Source organism: Scleropages formosus, chromosome 17 (assembly GCF_900964775.1).
Source record: "Scleropages formosus chromosome 17, fSclFor1.1, whole genome shotgun sequence".
Lineage (NCBI taxonomy): Eukaryota > Metazoa > Chordata > Actinopteri > Osteoglossiformes > Osteoglossidae > Scleropages > Scleropages formosus.
The window spans coordinates 23,487,162-23,513,701 of NC_041822.1; the positions used below are offsets into that span (position 1 = coordinate 23,487,162).

Sequence of the window (26,540 nt, forward strand, 5' to 3'; positions counted from 1 at the left end):
GTATTTCCAAGGTAAACAAAGTGACACGGTAGTCTAAAGAAGGAACACTCCACTTGAGCCAGAGCAGCTGATTGGGGTCGAGGAGGCGCTTGTCCCATGTCCCATACCCCATATTTCATACCCCATATCCTGTACTCCATATTCATATCTTATACCCCATACCCCATATCCATATCCCATACCCCATATCTCATACCCCATATCCATAATGCTCCCATTTGAGCCAGAGATCTATGACTCTGCCCTGCACTCATGTGATGCCACTGCAGGCCCTTGTGCCCTGGGGTTCACTTTGGGCCCAGCGCACGGTGCTGGGCCACAGCCACCATCTGATCCACTGTAGCTAAGTGCGCCGTGTAAATAATTAAACCTGAACGGAGTGCAGCAACACAGTCCCGGTCCGCCAGGGCGCCAAGACGGCTCCGTGTCCATCACACAGGAGAGACACCAGGGAGGCGAAACACATGAAGTCATTATTTCCAGTTTGTAAGTGCCTCTGAAGTAATGAATGTAAATGTAGAATCTAAAAATTGCATCTAAAAATAATGTATACTTAAAATAGATATATTTATAAAATATCATATATATTCATACATAAATATATTACATATATTTTTTCTGTTCAATACTGAGGTGTTTGATGTAATAATTTGCTGCTTGGTTCGTGCCTTCATTCAAAGCAGTTTGTAATATTAAACCATTCTATTTGTGAAACGGAGATGGACGGGTGCTCTTGTTTCCTCCCACAGTCCAAAGACACATTTACATTTATTCATTTAACAGGAGCTTTTCTCCAAAGCGACGTACATCTCAGAGAAATGACGCATGATAATGGTGAACTGATGACTCTAAACAAACTGCCCTTAGTGAATATGTGTGTGTGTGTGTGTGTGTTTGAACCCTGCTTCACACCCTGTGCTTCTGGGAAAGGGTTTGAACAACCACACCCTGCATAGGATAAGCAGTTATTAAAAACAGATGATACTTTAATCGGAGTAATTCGTGGTAAGAACCATGCTCGGTGGTAATAGAGCATTATTAGGGAGTGGGGTCTGAACTAACAATTTCACTTCCTGCTGCCACAGCTAAGGCATGCGGAGAGCTGCTTGGACCCCATAACCCAGTGCTGCCTCTGGGCTGTTAAACATGTCCAGATGGCAGATGACATGTGGGATGTGTGGAATGACGGGGTCCTTCACGCCGAGGTTCGGAACAGCCGTACAGGGTGGGCTGGGGCTGGGGCTGGGGGTGCAGGGGTGAAAAAAAACAGGAGAACAACAGCTGAGGAGGGCTTCAGGAGAACACGCCTGGCACGTACGATCCACAGCGAGAACATGGGAGTTTTCCCAGGTCCACCTCACTGCCGCGGAAACGGCGAGCGACATGAAATCGTGCTGCTGATTCAAACACAGAAGCACCTCATTGGGTCTCCAGCGATCCCTGTGTGTCGCCCTGTCCTGTGTGTTTATGGGCCATATTTCACAGCGGAGGAAATCATCATCATCATCATCATCATCATCATCATCATGACATCTCTCATTCCTTCAGCTGTTGTCTGAAGTGACTCATAACTCTGCACTTTCACTGCTGCGTTCCTGGGTTCGGCACCTCGTTTCACGGGCAAAGCGGCAATTCGGTTTCCGGGACGTGAACCGGCAAATGCTCGGATGGCGCGTCCGGGTCCGTCTCGGTCCCGCGGCCCATCCGGGTGTTCCCTTCACAAGGACCGCCGTGACTCTAACAGCCACGCCGTGACACCAAGAACCGGACGACATCCCAGAATCGCAGGCGACCCGGCGCCGGACCCTCGCCGACATGCTCCGTGTCCCTGGGACCCTCAGCCAGACCCCGGAGTGTGACAGCGGGCCCCCGGCTCGTGGCGCAACCCGCCGCGCATTGTGCAGGAAATCACGTTTCGGCATCTCCCCCCCGAGCCCCCCGCAAGTCCCTCTTTTCCTGTGCAACTATTTTGGACCGCACCGGGCCAGGACCCTGCTCCCCCCTCCTCGACCGTTCTCGTCTGAGCGATTGTTGCCCCCGTCGGCGGCTTCCTTCCACCGAGCCGTCGATTGTTCTGCTGGAAATAACCCGACGCCCCCCCCCCCACCCCAGCCGAGGGGTCGAGCCCAGCTGAAACTGTGCTCTGGAACCTGGACGAGGTCCTGTTGTCCACACCTTAGACCTCTTTGCACATTAATAAAGGTACACATATATATAGGACAAAACATGCAGTTCTGTTTCATATATCAATACATAGAGGTCATGAAGGGAAACTCACATTTGAATTTATAAAGGAAATAGAAAAAGGAATGGAAAAACGGAAGCGGAAATATTAATTAAACTTTTATCTAATTATTCGTGAAGTCTCGCTTATCCGACTTAAACGGGAAATTCGAAAACGAAATTCTGTTTGTGGGACAAAAAAACAAAGCAGTTGGTATAAGGTTGCAAACTTCTTATTAATTATTATTATTAGTATTTTAAATATATTTTTATCCTTTATTCACATATTCTATCTTCTCATCTGTGTCTCGTCACTGTCATTCTGTCTGTGCGCTCTGGAAGTTTCTGTCACCAAGACAAATTCCTTGTATGTGTGAACATACTTGGCAATAAAGCTCATTCTCATTCTGATTCTGATGCTGTTTTTCATTATTATTATTATCATAACTCTTAAACCCTGGTACTTTTACCCCATTACGCGGTCAGTCTCGTTATCCGGTCGTCGCCTCGTCCTTCCCATCGATTCGTTTCGGACCGGACTGTTGCGCGCGCGCGTTGAGCTCGATGACGTCACGCGTTTTTCCCGCGCTTTTCGCGATTTCCGGAAGGGGAAATAACCGTCCGACGACGGAGACGTTCGTTACTCTACGTACAGAACACAAATTCATACTGTATTTAAACAGCGGGAAACAGACTGAAAACTGGAGCTATTTTCCAGACTGAAGTGCGTTGAGGGAACCGATGGATACAAACTATTGAGAGCGACGGTTTCTTTCCTACTTCCAACGTCCTCAGGCCGGAAACGCGTCATTTGATACTTTCAGCGAATATCGGGATCGAGCCTCGGTTTTATCGTGATCGAGCCTCGGTTTTATCGTGGAGCTCATTCTGAATTATTAACAATGGCTTTTTTACTTTTTTCCCAGAAACACTCTACCCTCGCAATGTAACATAAATGTTTATATATGTATATGTGGAGATATATATAGAAACATATATATTTTTTAAATTACTAGGAAGGAGTCGTGGATATTCCGTTAAAAGTTTTATGCAGCTCTTCGTGTGATGAACGTTGCTTCATATGACGGAAAGAAACGAACTAACCGCACTTAAGAATCACGCGTCTGCATCTAAGTCTCTGTCTCCTAATATAATGAACGCGTTGTATTTTGCTGAAAGTATCAAATTGGAGACAGATTATTTTTCGATTTTATCCACAAAGTTTGGTGCCCCCAGAGCGCGGCGCCCCGTAGCGACTGCCTGGGTTCGCCTGCTGCGAAAGAGCCGCCGGAGGAGGTGTTTTACGGCCAGCGATGGACAGGGACCCCACGAGGACGCCGCCCTCGACTGGCCCGCCGCGGTTCGACGCTCAGCTGCAATGATGTAAAACTGCAGAGGCGTTAAAGGTTAATGGATCTCAGCTCTCAGACGGCACCATAAAGGAGGGCCTGTTATTCCGGCCGCGCTGCATGAAGACAGCGACTCCGGTGTCTCGTCCCCCAAACAACAGTCGTCCCCCCCCCCGAGCACCCAGAGGAAAATTTAATGACCGAACAGACAGTCCTAATGGGGCAATAAAAGCAATCACCGGACTCGTACCTTCATTCGATTCCTAGAGTGTCGGACCCACCAACAGCTTGCGTCAACAGCCTGTCCTTCTGGCCCCAACACACGCACACACACACAGTTTTTTTATATTCCACATGTGTTTAAACGGAAACATAAAATAATGCTTGAGACTCTTTTTGTGCCACTTTTTATTCCAGGGCAGCAGATGGTGCAGTGATTACTGCTGATACCTGGGACTCGACAGAATGTGGGTTCAAATTCCCCGTCCTGCTATAGCACCTGTGATCAAAGCACTTACTCTTAGCTAATGGTGAAAAAATAAATAAATAACAAGTGGTACAAACTGGTAAACAACATTAAGTTGCAACAGAGAAAAGGTTTAGATAAATAAATACTCTTACCTACATCTACAAAGCAGGTGCCGCTGGGCTTCGATCAAACCGCCTACTTCAACGGATCTTCCTCTCTTTATGGTCGAGTCCAACGGCTTGTTAAACGTGTTCGACGAAGATGAGGGCAAATCCCACACGGCCACTTGACTACTTGATTGTATCGGAGCACGACTGCATTTTTCATATTGTAAAGTGTCCATCTGTTTCTGCTTGCCTTTGTAACACAGCAGACTAAACATTTCAGCACAATAAACGCACCTGTGAATAAACCTATGAATGAAGGCAGCGAGGAAATAAACACATGATAAACAGCAAGGAAATGAATACATAAAATAAATTGCTTTATTAATTTATTATTTATTATTTTAACAGTTTCAGTCATCCATGGCATCGATACAGAAAACACAAGATCACGGGGAATGTGGTTGTTTCATGGTAAACCCAGGTCTCTGAGAGGGTAGAGAACAGAATAAGTCCACGGCTGCACCTTGACATCAGCGGCCAGCAAGGACTGGTTCTCAAAAGCATGTATCATCGGCACAACATTTAGGTCATGACTCAAAAACGGGACACAATATAAATTTAAATGACAAATCAGTGGCATCGAAGTGTTTGCGAGGAAGGGCCTTGACCCCATTTCCTACTGAGGGCCCCACTGCAGGAAGCCTGCGAGCAGAAGGCCACGCTATGGGCAGTCACGTGTTTGGAAGACCTCACCGTACAACGATCTGGCTCTGATCCTCAGCTAGTTCTTACCCATTTGCTACGTCCCCCACCAACGGGGGGCATGTGCACAAACTCAGGGAGGTTCGACTCATGCACGCTTTCGGTTGGTCGGCTGGGACTCTCTTCACCAGAAGCCAGTGAAGATGTGTGGAGCATCGCAAGTCCAACTTTTACAGTTCCCAGCAACGTCCCCTTTAATCGTTTGACCTTTCATGAGGAGCCATTAAATGAGGGTGCAGTAGATACAGCGAGTAATTAAAGCCTGATATTAATTTATAGTCCCTGATGTTCCTCCTAATAAAAGCTTCATAAAGACAATTAGTTATCAATCAATTGGCCCATTAAGAAAATGGACAACTCATGGGTGTCAACCGAGGGACCGCCTTGTCACAGAGCATAGCGATGTGTTTCGTTACGATACCGCATTACTGTCATTATATTAATATGTTGAAAATTATGTCACATATTTCACTGGAGGCATTCTGGGTAAGGAGCTTAAACAGGCAGCAACAGCACGGCCCATCCTAAGACTTCAAAGACCCGAAGTCCTAAAAACCATGCTACCAGGTTCCATTATCCCCTGAAACGCAAAATTCACTTTTGCCCACTCTAGAGGACATCTCATTTTTCAGTGTATCTCCAAAACTGTGCAGCCTAGAGTTCTGAATCTTAATGCACCGTACAGGGGACATTCTATGGTTTTACATGATACTTCTCATTTAGGGGTGTAGCTTCAGCAACGTCCTTGAAATCTTAGAAATATGTCCAAATACCTTTTCTTTGGGTCTTGAGAGAATATAGATTTAGCACGAAATAGAGAACCAAGTAGATCCACATTCAGGCTGCTGCACTTTTGAGCACAGACGTGGCTGGAGGAGGGGACCTGCTGTAGAACCCTTGAGGAAGGTACTTAACCTGAGCTGCTCCGACACAACATCCAGCAGTATGAGCGGGAAAAATCCGCTGTAACGGGAACGAAAATCGGTGTTTGTTGATCCGGCAGTCCGGTGTGCTTGGAAACAAAAAGAAAAAAAAAAAGTCTTGAGAATTTCAAGTTGCTTCACTCGCAAAATTCTCATGGGAGACATCTAGAAATTTCTGCAGCCCAGCCTGCGGTGTTATCGAAGAAACAGATGGAGAAAGGGATGTCGAGAGGATGTTCGGAGGACACGGCGGGTTTAACTGAAATGCCAGATGTCGAACGCATCAATGCAATCAAAGCCCAACCGCCGGCCGGCCGCCCTCTCTCTGCACGATTTTCTTTGCTAGTTGAATGTTTCAGGTGTCAAGTACAGGTTACGAGAAAGTGCTTAATTATTCGGCAATGCAAAAAAAAAAATGTTTAAAACTCCCACTTAGTTTGACTATGGAGGTATTTAGAAAAAGATTTCCTCACTTGGGTGAGAGGAATTCTGAACGTCATGGGCTAATTACATAACAGGGTGGGAGAAGGTTTCCTCAAGACCTAGAAAGAAACCAAAAAGGCAAACGGAGAATTTTGTTTCGATCTGATTCTCCACCTTGACCGACACCGGTCACCAAAAAAACACGACCGCAGAGCGTGCGGACAGGAGGATCGGATGCTCAGATGAGAAGAGGAAATGTTGGGGATTACGAGTGAGCCACGTTGCAATAAATGAAGTGGAACCCCCTTCCAGGTTGACTTCAACACCGAACCGGTCTTACCTGGCTGAACGCCAGGAGGGCGTGGCTTGTCTTTAAGCTACAGTAAGGTTTCGGCGAATTCGATGATTTATCACACATCCATTCTTGTTGAACGAGACATCATTAGGGATTCGAGATCTGCTGGCCACCATATTATTGCCAGGAGTGATGTCACTGCTGTCTGCTCACCGTCAACGGACACATTTATGGTCCGCTTAGTGCAAAGGTACATTGCCGTTTCGGAGCTATCTCGTGCAAAACCTCCCATCATGTTAAAGGATGGGCCAAACTGGCACGTCAGTCCAGAACTTCTACTTCAGGGACCGAAGCCGAAGCCGGTCGTTCATCTGCAGTGCTTGCAAAATAAGAAAAAAGTACAGCCGACAACGAGGACAAGGATGAGGACATCGATGACAGCAGTGTGAAAAATGACACAAAAACCACCAACGTTCACGAAATGCCTGGTCTCACATTTATTCCATAAATAATGTTTCATATAAAAAAAAAAGACTGTCCAACAGAGTGGGTCCCACAGCTCCTGACTGTGAACCTGGCTGTGATCGGGTTCGAGTCCCAGCTTCAACCTGCTGTGTGGGACGAAAACCCTGTGAATGTGGCTCCTCCCCACAAAGGCAGCAGAGCACCCGCCACAGCAGTCAAGACCTCAAGCAGCATGATAATATTTGTCGTGGAGGGGTAAGAGGGCACCTGCCTGTCCTCCCTGAGTTCATCCACTCCCCTCTGTGGCTTGGGTGTGGTGGGGGAGGGGTCTTTAAAAGTCAGCAAACTCTGTCCCCCCTCTCCTTCTGTATGTATAAAGCCCGAGGCTGGCTTAGGGACACAGAACGGTGTGAAGAGCACCTCAAGATGTAGCTTTCGAGGTCATCTTCAACCTTGCTGCCCTCCAGGTGAGGCCAGCACTTCTCAACCCTGCGGATGGTCCCTTTAACTCTTGCTCCGCCTCCTTCCTGGAGGGCGTGGCACTAAACAATCGGCACATTGCGGCACCAGCAAAGCACAACTCCCGCCGTTCCCACCCGCGACTTCACGACACCTGCGTGAGCTCCGGCCGTTGGACCACCTGCTGGTAGAACAGCGGCTTGAGCGATGCCTCCGTGACCTCTGACCCCGACTCCCGCTGCGGTTGAGGCGTGAGGGGCACCTCCACCAGGTGACCGCTGGGAACGCATACTGACGGGCAGCGGGGCGCGCCGCTGCTTGGAGTCTTCACTTCCCTTTTGCGTCCATTGCATGGATCGGGGCTGTTGCCGCCGCCTTCCACGTGGCGGGCGTACCCGTCCAGGGAGCAGCCGTTGATCTTGGTGGCGCAGGTGACGGCCGGGCTGCCGCGGGCAGAGGTGCGAGCGCTGCCCCCGCCCTCAAAGTGCTCCCGGCGGCCCAGGATGTGGCGGCGTATGATCCTGCGGAAGGTGTAGCGGAACTCGCGGATGCGGTAGGCGTAGATGAAGGGATTGACCACCGAGTTGGCGTGGGACAGGAGGATGGCCGGGTACATGACCCACTCGGGCGCGTGGCCACACCCCTGGCAGAAGAGGGTGAAGCAGTTGATGATGTGCAGTGGAAGCCAGCAGATGGCGAAGAGCCCGACGATGATGGCCAGCGACTTGGCGGCGTGGACCTCCTTCTGCAGGGTGGAGCGCGACTTCTCCCCGTGTGGCCCCATCCCCTTCAGCTCCATCCTCTTGAGCTGGCGCCGGGCGGCCATGAAGATGCGCAGGTAGATCGCCAGCATGAGCAGCAGGGGCAGCAGGACGCAGGCGAAGAAGTTGAAGTAGACCATGTATTGCATGGTTACCACGGCCTCGAAGAGGCACGCCATCATGCCCACGGGGCACGTGTCATTGCTCGAGTTGGATTTGTTCCAGCCCAGCATGGGCGTGAGGCCGATGACCACGGACAGCACCCAGCACACGCCAATGATGCTCTTGGCTCGCTGCCCTGTCACCAAGCTGTTGTACCTGGAAAAAAAACACACACGGGATTGTGGTTGAGCTTCTCCGTTCTCAACGGCAATAACACGTGGCCTAGGATGAAAAAGCTTCCTACGATTGTGCACGTCTAAATTCCATGAGCGCTCGCGCTTCCTGTTTCCAGCTCGTACATGATTTTCCACATGCGCTGCCCTGTATGGGTGAATTCCTTTGAAAACTAAGGGGATTCAGCAGCTTTGAGGGAAAGAGGGAGTTCATTCCACCACATCAGGACCAAAACCGAGAACGAGGGACATTTGATTTTAGATGCCTTTTGAGTGGGACCACCGGTGGAGAAGCACAGTGCTCTTGATGGGCTGTAAGGACTGATGACATACAGGAATTTTCATTGCATTTGTTGTGCCACCATAATGGGAATGAATTTAAGTTGGAAACATAACAAAGTTACGGAACTTTATTTTTTTTAATTCAAAATTCCCAGTATTATTTCAAAATCAAGTCCAAACTGGATAAGCACCAAGCATTCCATGTGGCTTTGGGTCACACACAGTGCTCTGTACGGGCGATCTTTTTAAAAAAAAAAGTCGAGATAATTGAAGTTGCCGGCGACATCGCGTCCGAGTCCCTGTACGGCAGAGGAGGAATCGACGCCAAGTGTGCGACGTTGCGAGGGAAAAAGCGAGGGACCCTCGCGCATCCGTCCAGCGAATTCGGAGCCCTTATATAACAGGATGACAGGAAGCTGAAGGAAAATCTTTAATCACTGAAGAGAAGAGAGTGAAAGGCACTTTGCTGTCAAAATGTGGGATTTCCTACATCGCAGCGTCGCTCGAGTTGGTTTTTGGCGACATCACTCCGAAAAAAAGGTTGAAGCATGCCCGACACACACGTGACAACACACACAGGAAGCGCTGACATGCAAAGCTTATATGTGTGTTTGTGTTTGCAAAGTTCCGTTTGTCGAGGGATGGGTGTGTATGGGGGGAGGGGGTCAATGTATAACAGTTGCCACTTTTCGAAGCAGAAGAGACGGTGCCGTGTGGCTCTGATTCCACTTTTGGGACAGTGCAGGGGACAGAGTCCATTAGTAGTAGAGCCACTGCTCCCCACCCACCAACACACCCTCCACCCAAAGCGCTGCCTTCTACATCCGCCTTGCAAACATCACTTTCTGGAAACCATGGTTATAGACGTCGAGGTGCTCGGTTTCATAAAGCGGCGTCCGGTTCTCACTAGTGGTGGAACTTGAACGGATTTTAGCAACCTTGTTGCTCTTCTATGCAGTAAAACGTTGGAGGAGGATAAGGGCAGAGAAGAGCCGAGAGAGAGGGGGGGACAGTGTGTGTGTGTGTTGGGCGGCACAGTGGTCCCGTTGTCTCACGGTGCTCAGTGCGTGTGGAATTTGAATGTCTTCCCCGTGTTTTCGTGCGTTTCCTCCGGATGCTCTGGTTTCCTTCCACACTCCAAAGATGTGCTATTCAGGTTCCCCCATAGTGTGTAAGTGGCAGAGAGAGCGTGTGTGTTCCACTGATGTATGGATGAGTGACCCAGTGTAAGTAGTGCATCTAGCAGTGTAAGTCACCGCGGTGAATAAGGTGTGTGAGCTGATGACACTACATAGAGTTCGTTGGAAGTCGCTTTGGAGAAAAGTGTCCACTAAATATGTAAATGTAGCGTGTGAGAATGTGAGTGTCAAGTGGAGCCGCTACACAGAGCCCCACAGCTAGAGGGCGACAGTCTGAGCGGGAGCTGGCGGCAATGATGGCACAACGGAGGTCACCCACCGAGCGACCGCCAGCTCCCACGTGAGTTGCTGGCACAAGTTACAGCATCGGCACCTCAGCTGAGGGAGGAAATGCCTCTATAAATCACTACTTATTTAGTTAAACAAACAAACAAGCAAATAAATTCAAAGGAAAAATAAAGACGTTAACAAAATGTCAGCATGCGAAGCTATTTCCAGCACGACATCTGCTTTGTTTGGAAGAACACTTGGTTCCTCCAACCACTTCCTCCCACATTCCCTAAAATGTTAAAGTTCGAAGATCAGGCCTGGGTAAATAAAGTGCAGCCGCCAAAGTTTGTTGTGTCACACAAAGAAACCTCGATCCCCCACCCCCCCGGCAGACAAACATACGGGCGCTTACTGTGTCTGTACACTCGTACCCCAGAAGGTGCCTTGGAGACAAGTATCTGGCGAAGGGCTAATGTAAATAGCACTGCAAGCGGGAAAATGTAGGAATGGGAACGAACCCGTGGGTTGGAGCGGAACTCATTTGCGCAAATGGGACAGAAATGATGTCGCGGAGTCGTAACCAGAAGAGAAGCTTATCGTTTATGTATTTTTGGAACTACCAAAATGGCTCGAGAACATTTGCTCCAACAGATTTTCACATAGTCTATGACTTGTCTGACCACATGAGTCTTTTACTGATGTTACATCTAAAAAAGCCACCAACATCCTAGTATAAATTAGTATTTTTCACATAGAAGCTTACAGGGAGAACTGGCAGCGGTGTGGTTATAACTTCTGCCTTTAGACCCAAAGGTGGCAGGTTTGAATCCTATCTCTGGCTGTAGTACCCTTCTCAAGGTATTCAGCTGAAATTACTCCAGTAAACTTATCCAGCTGCCTAAATGACTGTATGTAGATCAACAGTGTAAGTCACTTTGGGGGGGAAGGGTCACCTAAATATAAAATGCATTTGGCCCAACACCACCCTACCTTCTTCCTTAAGGTAGATGGGTAATCATGCTATGAAGAAATGTTCCATTTTGGCTACCCCCCCACTTCCGAACCTGTCTCCTCAAACCCAGCGTTTCACGTCCAACGTTCATGTGCCTCTCAAGCTCCGAAGACGTGCGAACTGGGAGATGGACCACGAGCAAACATTCAGGAAGACGTGTGAATGTACAGGGAGAACAGCGTCACATGCGTTGCTGTTTGTTTTTGGCGGATCTGCTGCACGATGCATTGATGCAATGCAAATATTTAAAGACAAACATTTTAAAGTCTATTTATTCATGTTTCTTCAGTTTCTTTGCAGATTCTTCTCTTTTCCGAATTTTCGGTTTGTAGAGAAGCAAACGTGACGTGTGTTTACCCTCCGAGCCGATAGATGGCAGTAAAGAGCACCCAAACAGACAGGAATATAGAACCACTTAATTCAACTCCCTTCCACAGTGTTTACAGCTCATGTCTGGTGTTCCTGACAAGTGATGGATCAACCAACAACAAAAGACTTTATGGAGACGATGTACGGTCACGCGCCGTTTAACGTTTCGCTTAACGACTGACCACGTATACGACGGTGGTCCCGTAAGATTATGATGGAGCTGAAAAATTCTTATCGACTAGAGACGCGTTACATATTGCGCTACAACGTTATGATGGCTACAACGCTGCTAGCCGATAAGATTTTTTTTTTTCACGTGTTCGTGGTGGTGCTGCTGTGAATAATCCTGCTGCGTTTCCAGTCATATAAAAGTACAGTACTGTGAAAAAGTCTTAGGCACTTAGATGTTTCACAAAAATATTTATTCTAGACGGTTATTTAATGTCTTCAAACCCCAGACCCACCAGAGAGTGGGACCCGGTGAAGCCCACCGCGACCCCTCTCGGGACAAGTGGTTGTTGATGATGGATGGTTACTAAGCTTTGTAGGAAGTCTATTAATAAAAAGCATTATTTCTGGAATCATCTCACTTTACAACTTTTTTCCCCAAGTGCCTAAAACTTTCGCACAGTACTGTACATCACATACAATTATGTACAGTACATAATACTTGATAATGATAATAAACACCAATGTTACAGGTTTATGTATTCACTGCACTGTACTTTTTCTTGTTATTTTAGAGTGTACTCTTTCTACTTATAAAAAAGTTTACTGTAAAACAGAATGCTGTGTTATGCCAGCAGCAGCATCATAAATCTCATGTTTACCACGTCTCTTGACTGCATCGAGGCTATACCATCTAGGTTTGTATAAGGACACTCTATGATCGAGGCTATACCATCTAGGTGTGTATAAGGACACTCTATGATTGAGGCTATACCATCCAGGTGCGCCTAAGTACACTGTATGATCGAGCCTATACCATCTAAGTGTGTATAAGGACACTCTATGATTGAGGCTATACCATCCAGGTGCGCCTAAGTACACTGTATGATCGAGGCTATACCATCTAGGTGTGTATAAGGACACTATGATGTTCGCACAATGACGAAGTCACCTAACGACGCGTTTCTCGGAACATATCCCCGTCGTTAAGCGACGCATGTCTGTATTCGTTAAAAATGATCTTTTTATCATTAAAAATTATCTTTATTTATCTGAATAAAAGACTATTCAAATATACCTGACATTTTTACAGAACGTAACTGGCATATAAATCAAAGGACGTCGCCGTTATTTACTGATTATGTTTTCAATGGGTTTTGAGATACAAGATATCTAAGTTATGCACAGATTTCCAGTCCCACCCGTATCTGTAAGCTGAGGAGACGCAGCAACAGTAAAGCACGTAATAAGTACACCGTTTTTCTACAGCTAATACGACCCCCAGTAAACTGTCGTCGTCCAGGACATGACAGGAACTTGGAGGCGATTCTCGTCCTATCAGAGAGCGCGAGACGAGCAAGGAACCAACAGCCTCGGCGGCACCAGGAGCTGCTCCGGCCCCGGTGGTCGGCAGCCCGTTCCCTCCTCTCAGCGCGGCAATCGAGGTCACGCCGCTCTTCTCACACTAATTTGACTCCTTTCTTTCGCTCGGGCCGCGAGCCCACGTCAGCCGCCTTGCTTATCAGACGTGTTGGTGACACGTGACAGGTGGGTCGGTGCCTGTGATCATGGAGGCCTGCCACTGGGAGGGTTTTGCACCCCAGTTCCTGACTGGCACCGTGTAGCTACTACTCCGGGGAACATGGGGTGGGTGCGGCACTGTGCTCAAGCGCAGGGATGATGTGGACCTCGGTCCTCCTGTCATTTTCCGCACAGCCCATTGCTAATGACAGCTGGTAGCATAGTGGTTAGAGCTAGTGCATCTACACCCACAGGTTGTAGGTTTAATCCCCACCCCCTGCTGTAGTGCCCCTTGAGCAAGGTACTTACCCTAAATTACTCCAGTAAAATTACCCAGCTGTATAAATGGGTAAATAATTGTAACATTACAAGTTGCTTTGGAGAAAAGTGTCGAATAAATGTAATAAGAGCAAATAAAATCTACCAGGCTGCAAAAAATTTGGCGTTCCAGCATTTCTGATCGGCTGCCAAGAAAGAACATCCAGATGTTCCCGACACGACGCCGTCTCCCGTCCCCAATTTAGCCAACGGTTCTTAACCTGAGATACACGGGGGGTCCGGAGTGTCTGTGGAGCGCGGTTGCACAATTCTCCCTCCTCGAATCACGTTCAACGTTCTTCCAGCAAGGAGCAAACATAATTTTGCGCTGGTGTGTGACACCCTGGAGGGACCAGTGTCAGCTGGAGTTGTGTTTTCCATCAGGCAGGAAGGTGCAATGTGTGTATATGGCATAGTGTGTGAGAGACAGAGAGAGTGTATGTGTGTGTTCCACTGACGTATGGATGAGTGACCCATTGTAAGTAGTGTATCTAACAGCAGAAGTCTTTGGGTCCTCTGGTTTCCTCCCACACTCCAAAGACATGCTGTTCGGGTTCCCCCATAGTGTGTGAGTGAGAGAGAGAGAGAGAGAGAGAGAGAGAGAGAGAGAGAGAGAGTGTTTCACTGATGTATAGATGAGTGACCCAGTGCAAGTAGTGTATCTAGCAGTGTAAGTCACCGCGGTGAATAAGATGTGTGGGCTGATAACGCTACATAGAGTTCGTTGGAAGTCGCTTTGGAAAAAAGTGTCTGCTAAATAAATAAATGCAAATGTAATGGAAACTAACACTTAAATTAGGACAGGAAATTAAGACATTTTTTTTCAAATTTAAATGAAATCATTTTAAAAAATAAGAAAAATTTTAACATTGAACTCATAATTATGCATCATAATTTTGGATGAATTCACAACAAATTAAATGCCGCTTCCAGTTACCATGGAACACTTACACTGGTTTACTCTGTAAAGAAGAGCCCAAATAAAGCCTAATCTGTCTAAATAAAAGACACAAATAAAATAAAAATATTATTGCGCTATTACCATCTGTGTCTTAACTCTTTGGAGACAAGTTCAGGTGCAATAAACTGGGCGCGATATTTTCTGTCAATTTATTTATGGGCGTTTTTCCGAGGGGTTCTTGGATCTCATCGCACTCTGGCAGGGCTGTGGTCCAGAAACGGTTAAGAACCTCTGGATTAACCGGCCGCGGAAGCCGAACACGCTCTCCCGAAGAGAAATACGGCGACTGCGATGCCGGGCAGGGGGTCGCAGGGCGTCCTGCCGCGCACAGCGCGACACCGATCCATCCCGCGTCTTCGAAGGAACGCGACCGCGCTTCCCACGTGCGTCTTTGAAGTCGCCTTCAGCTGCTGGAAGTGGTGAGGACCGCTGCGCTCCGGGGAGGTCTCCGGGGTCAGGCTCCCCTCCGGAGCCGAAAGTCCGAGAAAAACAAGCAAAAAGCAGGCGGTCCCAGATGAGGCCCCGCTGCTGCATCCAGCAAGACTCTACACTTGAGTTCCAATGAAACACCCGGCGGTGCAAATGGGGTAAATTATACAGCGGTCAGCAATTTTCCTTGTTTTCGTGGAAAAGAAATGCCAGTTAAGTGACTGAATAACAAACTGGCAGTTACGCCGTGGGGGGGAGGTGTTATTCACACGACTGACGCATCTCGCTCCCGATGTTCCCCTTATGAACAATCGCGGTTGTTTTGGCCCACCCGCGTGGGTGGTGGTGGTGGTGGGGGGGGGCGCACACAGAGTTCCTGCCATTAAACACCGGTTCCTTTTTACGTTCTCATCCGGTGGATCGTTTTAACGTACGGCCACACTCACCTAGAGTGACGCGGTAAAATAACGTGAAATGGAGGCCACCGCTGGGAACAGCTGTTACCGGGGTAAAAGCCGCGTTCTCCCGGGAAACTGTGACAAGTACCGTAGCACTGCGCCTTGTGCGTGAGGAGAGTGTGTGGAGTCAGAGTCCTTACAAGAGACAAGAACATGCTTAAACCTCCACTGCGGTAACTGGAGCGTCACATAAACATTTTTCTGGTTCGAATGATGGAAAGCTACAGGCAGCAGGTGGCGCAGCGGTTAGAGCATCAGATTTCAACCAGAAAAATCTGCGTTCAAAGACCTGCTCCTGCTGTAGTTCCCCTTGATCAAGGTGCTCTCCCTGAACCGACACAGTAAAAATTACCACATACATCACATAGTCTGAACCGCTCGTCCCATTCGGGGTCACGGAGCCCAACCCGGCAACACAGGGCGGAAGGCTGGAAGGGGAAGGGACGCACCCAGGACGGGACGCCAGGAGTCGCAAGGCACCCCAAGCGGGACTCGAACCCCAGACTCCCTGGAGAGCAGGACCCGGTCCGACCCGCTGCGCCAACACGCCCCTGTTTTTTTACCCTGCTGTGCAAATGGGCCAATAACTTTAAGTAGCTGTGTACGTAATTAAAACCTCACATAGCCAGAAAAAGTAGTAAACAGTGTAAAAGCCCATACATCTGCCAATCTCGTAAAAGCAGCTCGTAAAAGACGAGACAAACAAAACGACTGCACATGTACGAATGACATCATGCAAAAGAGCGCGAGTAAAAGCTCCCACGTTCAATCTCGGGGCGTTCTTCACTTTCTTTGCATGTTTCCAGACGCTCACACACGCAGGAAGGTATTTTCACCACACGCGCCTGTCGCCGACGTCAAGGGAAGCTCCAGGTCGTCGGTACTTTGCACAGAAAAACCCGCAAAGTCCCATTATTACATGAGCGGCTATTTTGATACTTCCTCTTCTCAAGTGGTTGAATGTGTAAATACACAGGATGGCGCTTGGCCGCCTCTCCACTCTCACGTTTAAAGCGTCCTTCGTTCCGGCATCCTCCGAGTTAAAACCCGGCCGAGATGGGGGATATTGAGGCCCATCCCCCGGGAAATGTTCCTGTCACCCCCTCTGGGCAGCTGACCCACCGACACACTGACGCCTGTTGCTCAGAAAAGCCTCTGGCTAGAAGAGCATCGGAGCAGGAATTTGGGGGAGGGGCAGCTGGCAGATGTGCCCAAACTGCACTGTGTCCCCCCCAGGGCAATCTACTATTCCTGAAAATAATAAAATGTTGTCATCAAATATCTGGAAGACCGTTTCAAATGAGAGTCGTCCAGAATGAGCTGCTGCGGATGTGTCCAAATGCGTCCCCTCGTCCGCTGGCCCGACGAAGCCACTTCTCCCACAAGGCACCGGGACACGGAAGGACCAAACGTATGGCGTGAGTAGATGAGAAGAGGTACGACTAGAAGAGCCCAAAACACTGGCAGCAGGTTTGGATCATGAGATCCGAACTGAACATGGGCTCATTCGGCGTCCGCCTCGAACCCATCGCCCTTTTTGGATGAAACGGTGAGATGAGCAGCGAAGATCCCGTCTCACGTTCTGCGCACCCGGAACAGACTCGGGACCACGGTGACCCTGCACTGGGTAAGGGTGTCTTTGGAATGTGGAAGGAAACCAGAGCACCTGGAGGAAACCCATGCAGACACAGGGAGAAGATGCAAACTCCACACAGACTGAGCGGGGATCGAACCCATATCCTCTCATACCACCCAGGCGCTGTGAGACAGCAGCGCTAATCGCTGTACCAGCGTGCCGCCCCTCTACACCCTCGAGGCAACGATTTCCAGGAAACCAAAGAAAGGCCCCAACGTGCAGGAAACACACAGCAGTGCGCAGGGGCACGGATATCCCGGGGGCATCTCAGACAAGGCCTTTGCCCTTTTACAACCACACACACACGTGGTCAAGCCGGAGCGGGGCCTCGAACCCCGACCGCTGAGTTTGAAACACAAAGCGCCGCAGCAGCGCACTCCCCTTCGACGAGGGCTCAGATCAATACACTCTGTCCCGTGTGTGTCCGTGACCTCGGGGCGAAGACGCACACCACCAAAGGAAAGCGGTAAAACGAGACACACGGGGCCGGAACCCGTCGAAACGGTCGTCTGTGACCCGCGCGCGACTGCCGTCCCCGCGACCATCCCCACCGAGTAACGCTGCATTGATCGTCATCCACAATGTAAACATATTCGAAGCAGCAAAAACACCGAGTGAGAAAATCACAACGGGCACGACGACCTTCAATTCACCCAAAGCAATTTTCAGCATGAGATGCCGGGTGTGGAAACTTGTTACTACAGCTATTGCCTTCCTACCCAAAGGAGCTTCAGGGACACATTTACATGACACTTTTCTCCAAAGTGACTTAGAGTATAAAGGTTACAGTTACTTACCAATTTATACAGCTGGGTAATTTTACTAGAGTAATTTAGGGCAAGTACCTTGTTCAAGGGCACTACAGCTGGAGATGGTGCTTGAATGTGCAACTTTCAGATCCAAAGCCAAGAGCTCTAACCGTTGCACCAGCAGCCACCCCACAAGGTTTAACTCATTCTGCTGACACTTTTCTCCAAAGCGACATACACTGTTAAGCTACTTTCAGCAGCGTCTCAGAGCGAGGGGTGAATATTTATGCACTCGATTATACTGGATTTTTTCATTTTCAGTTCATTTAGTAAAACGTCTGGATTTTTGCCCACGTCGATATTTTTGTGTCGTCCACTTCCCTGTTGATGAGTGGAAAAGTTCTGTTAAATACACCATGGGTCCATGCTGCCACATCGTAACGCTACTTCATCGTGTCCAAGCAAGGGGTGAATACTTATGCACTCAATCATCTTAAGGTTATTCATTTTTAACTAATTTAGTGAAATGTCTAAACTTGTCCACTTCAACACTGGAAAGTACATCACTTCAATCCCAGTTAAATACATTCACGGTAAAATGCGAACTAGTCCGTGGAGGGAGGGGTGTGAATACTTTTGATTCGCCCTGAGAACGGCTGGGTAATTCCCAGTAGCGCGGTTTAGGGTAAGTACCTTACCGAAGGGTATTAGAAGAGTAGCTGGGATTCGGACCTGCAACCCTCGGACCACTAAGCTACACGCAGAGGCGCACAGGCCTTACCGCAGCGGGATCTTGATGGCGATGTAGCGGTCGATGGCGATGGCCAGCAGGCTGAAGATGGAGCTCTGCGTGAGCACGAGCACGAAGCAGGCGATGAAGAGGCAGCCGTAGAAGTGGGCGCAGAAGCCCGTGCTGATGGCGATGGCGAAGGGGATCGCCAGCACGCCCACGGCGATGTCGGCCGCCGCCAGCGACACCACGAAGAAGTTGGTGACGCTCTGCAGGTTGCTGTTGAGGCACACGGCCCAGCAGACGAGCACGTTGCCGAGCACGGAGAGCGCGGCGATCAGCAGCTCCAGCGCGATGTAGATGTAGGTGGTGGCCTCGTTCGGCATGGTGGGGCAGGCCACGGGGTCACCAGGCGCGAGGGGAGGGGCCGCGCCTCAACGTCCATAGCTGCGGCCCCGCCGGCGTGATCTCCCGACCTCCCGAGGGGCGCTGCCCTGCCGCACCGGTGACGGGTGCCGAGGGAGGTCCGTCCTCCGACTTCCCAGATCACCCCTCTATTTAAGCTCCTCCCATGCAGGAAGCGTCCGCTCGCGGGTGCGGCTACGTTCCAGGCCCGTCCGCTCTTCGCTGTCCTCGAACCCGTTTCCACGGAGCGCCAGCTGGGGCTGGACCAGCACCGGAAGGTGGTCACGCGGAGGTCGCCGCCCTGCAGTCGGAGGAGATAAGGGAGCAGATGTCAAACTGAAATAAACAGCACTGAACGACGCTGTTTATTTCGGCGTAACAGCTGCTCAGGTCCCGTTCATTGTAAACGGTAAAAAAGGAATTTTATCTGCGGAGAAACTTTCGAAATCTTTCAAAACTTTTGTTATTTCAGCTGATTCTGTCCGTCCGTTCATCCGTTACCGATAACAGCTCGTCCAGCGCAGGGTCGCGGTGGTCCAGAGCCTATGCTGGAGGTATAGGACATGACGCGGGGTACACCCTGAAGGGGACGTTACTCCAACGCAGGGCCGACACACACGCTCGTTCACTCAAACTCCACACACGCTGTGGGCAATTCGGAGTCACCAGTTCACCTGAAACGGGCCTTGGGAGTGTGGGAGGAAACCAGAGCACTCACTGGAAACCCATGCGAGCGCGGGGAGAACATGCAAACTCCACAAACATTTTATGTTTTCTGAAAGTGTGGAACGTGGATCGTGTCCCTCAGAGCTCGCCGTAAATTCTCGTCTCCTCGCAGGCATGAGGCCAACAGCCAGTTCGGAGACAAGGGTGCGATCCAAACCTATGGGACAAGGGCAGCTCGGGTTCCACTCGTCGAAGCTCCATCACTGAGAGCTGCTGCCAAAGAGTGGTGCGTCAAGCGGCGGCAACTTGCTCAGCGGTAAGGCGATTACGCCGTGATCCTTGGTTTCCACGGAAACGGCATTCCGCTTCCATGGGAGCCATCCGTGAAAGAACGTGCCTAAACAATGACTCGGCGCACGACGAGTCGAGGCCGTGCTTCCCCGGCTCCCGGGACCATCTGGAACACTTCAGCACATCCCTGAGGTCACCACCATGAGGTCACGGTGCGATAAGGAGCCGAGGAACTCGGCTCTCTTCGCAGATGGAATTCCTGCTGATTACAGCAAGGGAAAACCACGGGCGGCCGATAAACCGCGTTATCGGTGCTCTCGTCCAAGCAGATGGGCGGAATACGCCCGGTGGCGTGCGAATCCAGAAGAAGGTGGGACCGCGAAGAAGGAACCCAACGGGCCTCCGTCCCCGCGCGGCGCTGGATCTCGAAGCACGTCGGCGGAGGACACCTCCCGGTCCTGGACGCCTCGCGCACTTCCGGCTGCGTCGGGAGATATAGGAGCCTTTCATCCACTCGGCCCTTTTCCTAGAACTTCAAACAACTCTGACGGTTCCTGGAGCCGAGCTGATAATTTGTTTTACCACATTTACTCATTTAACTGACGCGACTGAGCGACTTCCAACATTAAGCTACTTACAATTATTTGCCCATTTATACAGCTGGGTAATTTTACTGGAGCAATTTAGAGTAAATACCTTGCTCAAGGGTACTGCAGCTGGATGTGGGATTCAAACCCGCAACCTTTGCAACCTAGAAGGTCTTCCCAGCAGCACAGAGGAATACAAAGGCACGGTGGCAAATGCCGTAACATCCTGGATGTCGCACTTCCTCTCGGCCGCCGAGATGACACAAGTGTTGGTCGTTTTCGTCTTTGACACGGCCTTCCGTCTGCTCTGTGGAACCCGGGTCCAGAGCTCCAAGCGGCCACAATTCCAGTGAAATGCCCGAGCGAATTTCCCCCCAAGTAGGACTGACTGGTGGAAACAAAGAACGTCCCGAGGATGCTGCGAAGAGAGGCGCGTCGGGTACAAATGTACGGCGATTAGCGACGCCTCTGCAAAGCGAACAAGGAGTGTGTTTAACGTTATCGTCGGAGCCAAGAAACGACTGGCGAAAGAGACACGTCGCAAACCGAGATTAAGAATCGAGACGAAGAACCAAAAACCACGTGCGGCGTTAGAACTATTCCAAGGAAACCGCCGCAAATTGACGTTTCTCGTACGAGTTTCCGCGGGTCGGCGATCGACGGCAAAGTAAAATCGGTGATCGGGACCGAGATCGATATCCTGCTTCGGTCATTTACTTTAATCCTCTTCCATATTAGTGACACTGCACTAAGATACTTACACTGATTTACCCATTTATACAGCTGGGTCATTTTTACTGTATCAGCTCAAAGTAAAGCCTTCATGAAGGCGGGGATTCAAAACCTCATGGCTCTAACCGCTGCGCCACCTGTTGGCTCCAGGTGGTGTTTTCTCAAACTGCGCAGCAGGAACAGCAGCCATGAGCTCCACGCTACCTGCTATTAGACCACAAGTGAGAGATACGAAGCAGGTGTGAGATAACCAGATGTGGGAGTCTTCTGACTAGTCAGTCACAGAAGATACTATCTTTTCATCAGAACCGCAAGACAGCGCAAAACACATATAGTGTGTGTGTGTGTCTTCTTGAAGGCCTCAGGCAGGTGGGGACTGGGAAGGAAGTACAGGGCCCAGTGTGAGCTGGAGGGGGTGGGGGTTTCCGGGCTTGGTGTGCGAAGCCCAGAAGAACATCGGAGATGGAAAAGCACGGGTGTGCGTGTGGGGGGGTGATTCTTACTTCAGTGGCCTTATTACGATGACCCTCGATCGTGTCTAAGGGGACGGACCGGTGGCTGGGATGTAGGAGGTTAAAGTGGGAGTGCGAAGGACACATCAGCTCCCATGCCTGCACTGCCATGTATCTCCAAGGCACTCGAACCCATGGCTGTCGAGGACAGCGGGACACATCAGCTCCGGAAAGGGATTCTGGACGAGGGTCTCCTGAAAGAAGCGGTGCCTCCGCACCAGAAGCATCCGGGAAATGAGGCGTAAACAAAAATTATTGAAACGATTAAAAAGGGCGGGGGGGGGGGGGGGGTCGTGGCTCTCAGTGTGATGCTCTACAGCAATCTCTGCTGGTAGGACTTTGCTCTCTAAATGTTGGTCCAGAAGTGAAAGCTCCAGCATGACCAGGTCCACAGGAGGTCCAGAGAAACACATATCTGGAACACGACCACGCTGATCCTGCGTATTATTTCATCACTGTTGCAGTTTCAACTAAAGTCTATTTTAAAAATAAACACATATCCAGCTGAACATTCAAAGATTTCGATAAAGATCCTTAAAATCTCTCAGCAGCTGCTGAAACACTAATAAACAATAATAAAGAAAAAATCCAATGACTCAACTTGGAAACACAAATTTCACAAGATATGAGTATTTTATCTGGACTTAAAAGTGTAACGTTATCAGAAACATCACCAGATATACAATATGGTGATGATTAACTACTTTACCACTAGCTGTACGGTGGGAAAACAAGGAATAGTGATAAATAACTTCAACACACACACACATTTTCTGAACCGCTTGTCCCATATAGGGTCGCGGGGAGCCGGAGCCCAACCCGGCAACACAGGGCGTAAGGCTGGGGGGGAGGGGACACACCCAGGACGGGACGCCAGTCCATCGCAAGGCACCCCAAGTGGGACTCGAACCCCAGACCCACCGGAGAGCAGGACCTGGTCCAACCCACTGCACCACCGCACCCCCTATAACTTCAACAATCTCAGAAATTAATGAAATGTCTCAATAACTAGTGAAGGTCACTAATGCATAAAATGTATCAATAACTAGTTAACAAGCCAGGAAATGTATAAAATGTATCTTTAACTAGTTGAAAATCTCCGAAATGTATAAAATGTATCAATAACTAGTATGAAACCCAACAGTGATTAACATGTATCAATAACGTGGGATCTGAGCAAATTTTGCAAAATATTAATCGATATTATGAAATGCTGTTAAAAGTTATGAGGATCTACACATGAAACTTCATTTTACTGCTTTGCAAAGGACACCAGACTGAGACTCTCTATGAAACATGTTTTGTTCCGAACGGGTCCAGGGTCCAGGGTCCCGTGTCTCCACTGACAGCCCACAGTCCCGTTTTGGGTCCAGACCCAATTTTTTCTTTAACGGAAAAACATCAAAAGTATCCTTATGAAAAAAAAAAAAAAAAAGAAAAAGATAATTATACTAATCATTTCAAAAATAATTACCTCCACGTGATCATGATGATGTAAAAATAAAAATAAAACATCATGTAAGTAAATTTAAAAAAAAATCAAAATTCTAGATTCATTCAGATTGGCCACATGGCATAAGTCTGAATTTCTCGTGAACACAAGAAGATATGAAAACAAACTTACATCACATGTCAGACATGAATCCTCGGCGGGTCACCAGCTCAGAGTAACACGGGAGCTCCGCGTCGCGCCCACACAGCACAGTAAAAAGTGTAAAAAAAAAAAGAAAAAAGTGTAGAAAGTGGATCCCGGGCTCAAATCACACCGACTGATCTCTCCTCTCCTCTGTCCTGCAGCTTCACTGGCAAATTAAAAAGTCTTCAACGTGAGCGTCACATCACAGTCATTCTGGTCCTCTCATAAATATAATAATAATAATAATGATAATAAAAATAACAATAATCCGCCTGCACTCGACTCGTTCCTTCCTCCCTCGCTTCCTCGGCCGAGGTCGCACACGTCCTCGCTGTCGTCTCAGACTGTCCGTGACCGCGCTTCGGGTTCCTTAACCACCTGCGAAGAGGCGCGTCCTCGCTGGGAGCGCGCTCCGCGAGTTCGGAGGAGAGCGCAGCGGCGACCAATCGCAGGGCGAGCTCAGTCAGACCACGTGACTGCAGGACACCGTAATGTGCGTGTAACAGTTTAGAAACGGGGGAGGAGTTAGTGAAGGGAGGACCAATCACAGACCGAGCTGCTTCAGTGAGCCCACGTGATTGGACGAGACCGTAAACGGCCCCTGTGTAACAGCCAATGTCTCTCTGCGCTCCTTTCATTCATACGTCCGGATCAGATAAGATGGTGCGACTTGTCAGGGTTTGTGTCATATGTTTTCTTTAGAGTAATATTGGTTAGGGTTAGTAGGATGTAAAATCCCCCTCATACTACATTTATTCATTCAGCTGACGCTTTTCCCCAAAGTGACTTACAATATTAAGCTACGTATAATTATTCACCCATTTACATTTATTTATTTAGCAGACACTTTCCTCCAAAGCAACTTCCAGTGAAGTCTGTGTAATGTTACTAGCCCACATGCCTTATTCACCGCAGTGACTTACACTGCTAGATACACTACTTACACTGGCTCGCTCATCCATACGTTAGTGGAACGCACTCTCTCTCTGTGCCACTCACACACTATGGGGGAACCTGAACAGCCTGTCTTTGGAGTGTGGGAGGAAACCAGAGCACCCGGAGAAAACTCACGCAGACACATGGAGAACATGCAAACTCCACACAGACTGAGCGAGGATCGCACCCACATTGTCTCGCAGTACCCAGGTGCTGTGAGACAGCAGCGCTACATTTATACAGCTAGGTCGTTTTACTGGAGTAATTTAGGATTACTACAGCTGGAGGTGGGATTCGAATCTGTGGGTTCAAAGGCAGCACCTCTAACCACTATGCTAGCAGCTGTCCCTAATACTAACCTGAAGGTCTGCAAATATCCATCTATTTTCAATAACCGCTTGGCCAGTGCAGGGTCACTGTGGTGTGGAGCCTATCCTGAAGACACAGTGTGTAAAACAAGGTACACATGAATAGATGGTCTTTCTTTTCCCCCAATAACAATTTATGTGACTCTGACATCCTGGGGTGGCAGCTGCTCCATACAGGACAAGAAAGCCCTACAGAGGGCGGTCAAAACGGCTCAGGGAATCTTCGGCACACAGCTACCAGCAGTCGAGGACACCTACGCCACACGCTGCCTCGGAAAGACGATGCGCATCATGGAAGATCACAGTCACCCCGCACGGGCACTTTTCTCTTTTCTGCGGTCTGGAAAGCGGCTCAGGTCTTTTCGAACCCGCACAGCTAGGTACAGGAACAGCCTTCACCCCAGTGCTGTAAGAGTATACAACACTAACCAGTGTGCCACCTTTAGTAACTAGAGTTGGACTGAGAGTTGGACTGCTCCTTCAAGTTGGACTGCTCCACCCGAGCACATTGATGAATTACACTGTCACTTAAAGCGTTCTCATTCTCAATCTCTCGTTCCGAGTTCTCCGACTGTCAGCTGGCATTATTGTTACTACTGTTACCATTATTTATTGCTGTTGCGCTACTCATTGTCATTGTCATTGTTTGTGCGGTATTTCTATTGTCTCTCTTTGTCCGTAGTCGAGGAGAAGCATTCGGGAAGATTTTCATGATACTTGTACGTGGTACTTGTACCTATGACAAACTTGAACTAACTTGAACTAACCTATGAATATAAATAGATGTACTTGCAAGCACAGTAACTGAGAGCCCGCATGGAGTAAGAAGCTCTTCATAATACCGTGTTGTACCAACAGGAAGCAGCGGGTCCTGATTGCATGAGCGCACCGCAATCTGGCTTTTTCTGTAGTGCGATGTTTTGCAAAACATAGGAAGTCAGAGCGTGAAGAAGGGAGGGAAAAAAAAAAAAAAAGAAGTGTCAAAGAAGGTGGCAGCGCAGACAGACTCCAACCGTCACTTACCGGAACGTCTGTTTTTGTTTTCACTGCAACACTGAGCTCATACTGTGACCTCTTGAAAACACAGTGAAACACATCTTCGGTATGAATTATACAGTACAGTCATCCTCTGGGACAGCCCCATTCCAGTTATGATCATTTCACTTTATGAGGCCAACATTGGCTTGTGAGCCATTTCTTAGCATTTACAAGAACCGAATTTGGACTTCGAACACCTCCCCCCAGCATTTACATTTATTCATTTAGCTGATGCGTTTCTCCAAAGCAACATACAGGTTACAGTTATTTACCCATTTATACAGCTGGGTAATTTTACTAGAGCCATTTAAGGTAAGTACCTTGCTCAAGAGTACTATAGCCAGAGGTGGGACTCAAACCTGCAACCCTTGGGTCCAAAGGGAGTAGCTTTAACCAGTATGATAACCTACGGGCGATTTGGAGTCACTGATTCACCTGTAACAGGTCTTCGGACGTTGGGAGGAAACCCATCTGAACAGGGAACACGAGAGCTCCACGCAGACCGAACTGGGATCGAACCCGTATCCGTTGCGCAGCCCAGGCTCTGCGAGAGACGGCATCAGCTCGTTTGGCGAGCGAATCACATCTATTCATTGAGCTGATGCTTCCCCCCAAAGTGACTTACAATGTTAAGGTTACAGTTATTAGCCTACAATTATTTTCTCAGCTGGATAATTCTTTTTACTGGAGCAATTTAGGGTAAGGACCTTGCTCAAGGGTACTACAGCTGGGGGTGGGATCAAACCTACAACCTTT

At 48.9% G+C, this 26,540-nt stretch overlaps 1 protein-coding gene across 3 annotated transcripts; it reads right to left on the bottom strand.

The window, feature by feature from the left end:
- Positions 1 to 4,573: 4,573 nt before the first annotated feature.
- On the bottom strand, positions 4,574 to 23,844 carry adora2aa (adenosine A2a receptor a). 3 transcript variants are annotated; one of them, XM_029259561.1, is made up of 3 exons: positions 23,431 to 23,844; positions 18,665 to 19,319; positions 4,574 to 8,554 (listed from the first exon to the last, which is right to left on the bottom strand). In XM_029259561.1, exons 2-3 carry the CDS (start codon positions 18,997 to 18,999, stop codon positions 7,621 to 7,623), a joined length of 1,269 nt encoding a protein of 422 aa, XP_029115394.1. In that variant the 5' UTR covers positions 19,000 to 19,319; positions 23,431 to 23,844; the 3' UTR covers positions 4,574 to 7,620. The 3 variants fall into 3 exon arrangements, with proteins under 3 accessions (XP_029115394.1, XP_029115395.1, XP_029115396.1); XM_029259562.1 differs by lacking the exon at positions 23,431 to 23,844 and adding an exon at positions 21,798 to 22,039; XM_029259563.1 differs by lacking the exon at positions 23,431 to 23,844 and adding an exon at positions 19,520 to 19,708.
- Between the last annotated feature and the right edge of the window lie 2,696 nt (positions 23,845 to 26,540).

What these genes read in the sequence shown, in the direction of transcription:
- adora2aa (XM_029259561.1), bottom strand. Translation starts at nt 18,999, where the DNA reads ATGCCGAACGAGGCCACCACCTACATCTACATCGCGCTGGAGCTGCTG. An exon ending in GCCATCAAGATCCCGCTGCG is followed by an intron (nt 8,555 to 18,664) that starts GTAAGGCCTGTG and finishes TTTTTTTTCCAG; the next exon opens with GTACAACAGCTTGGTGACAG.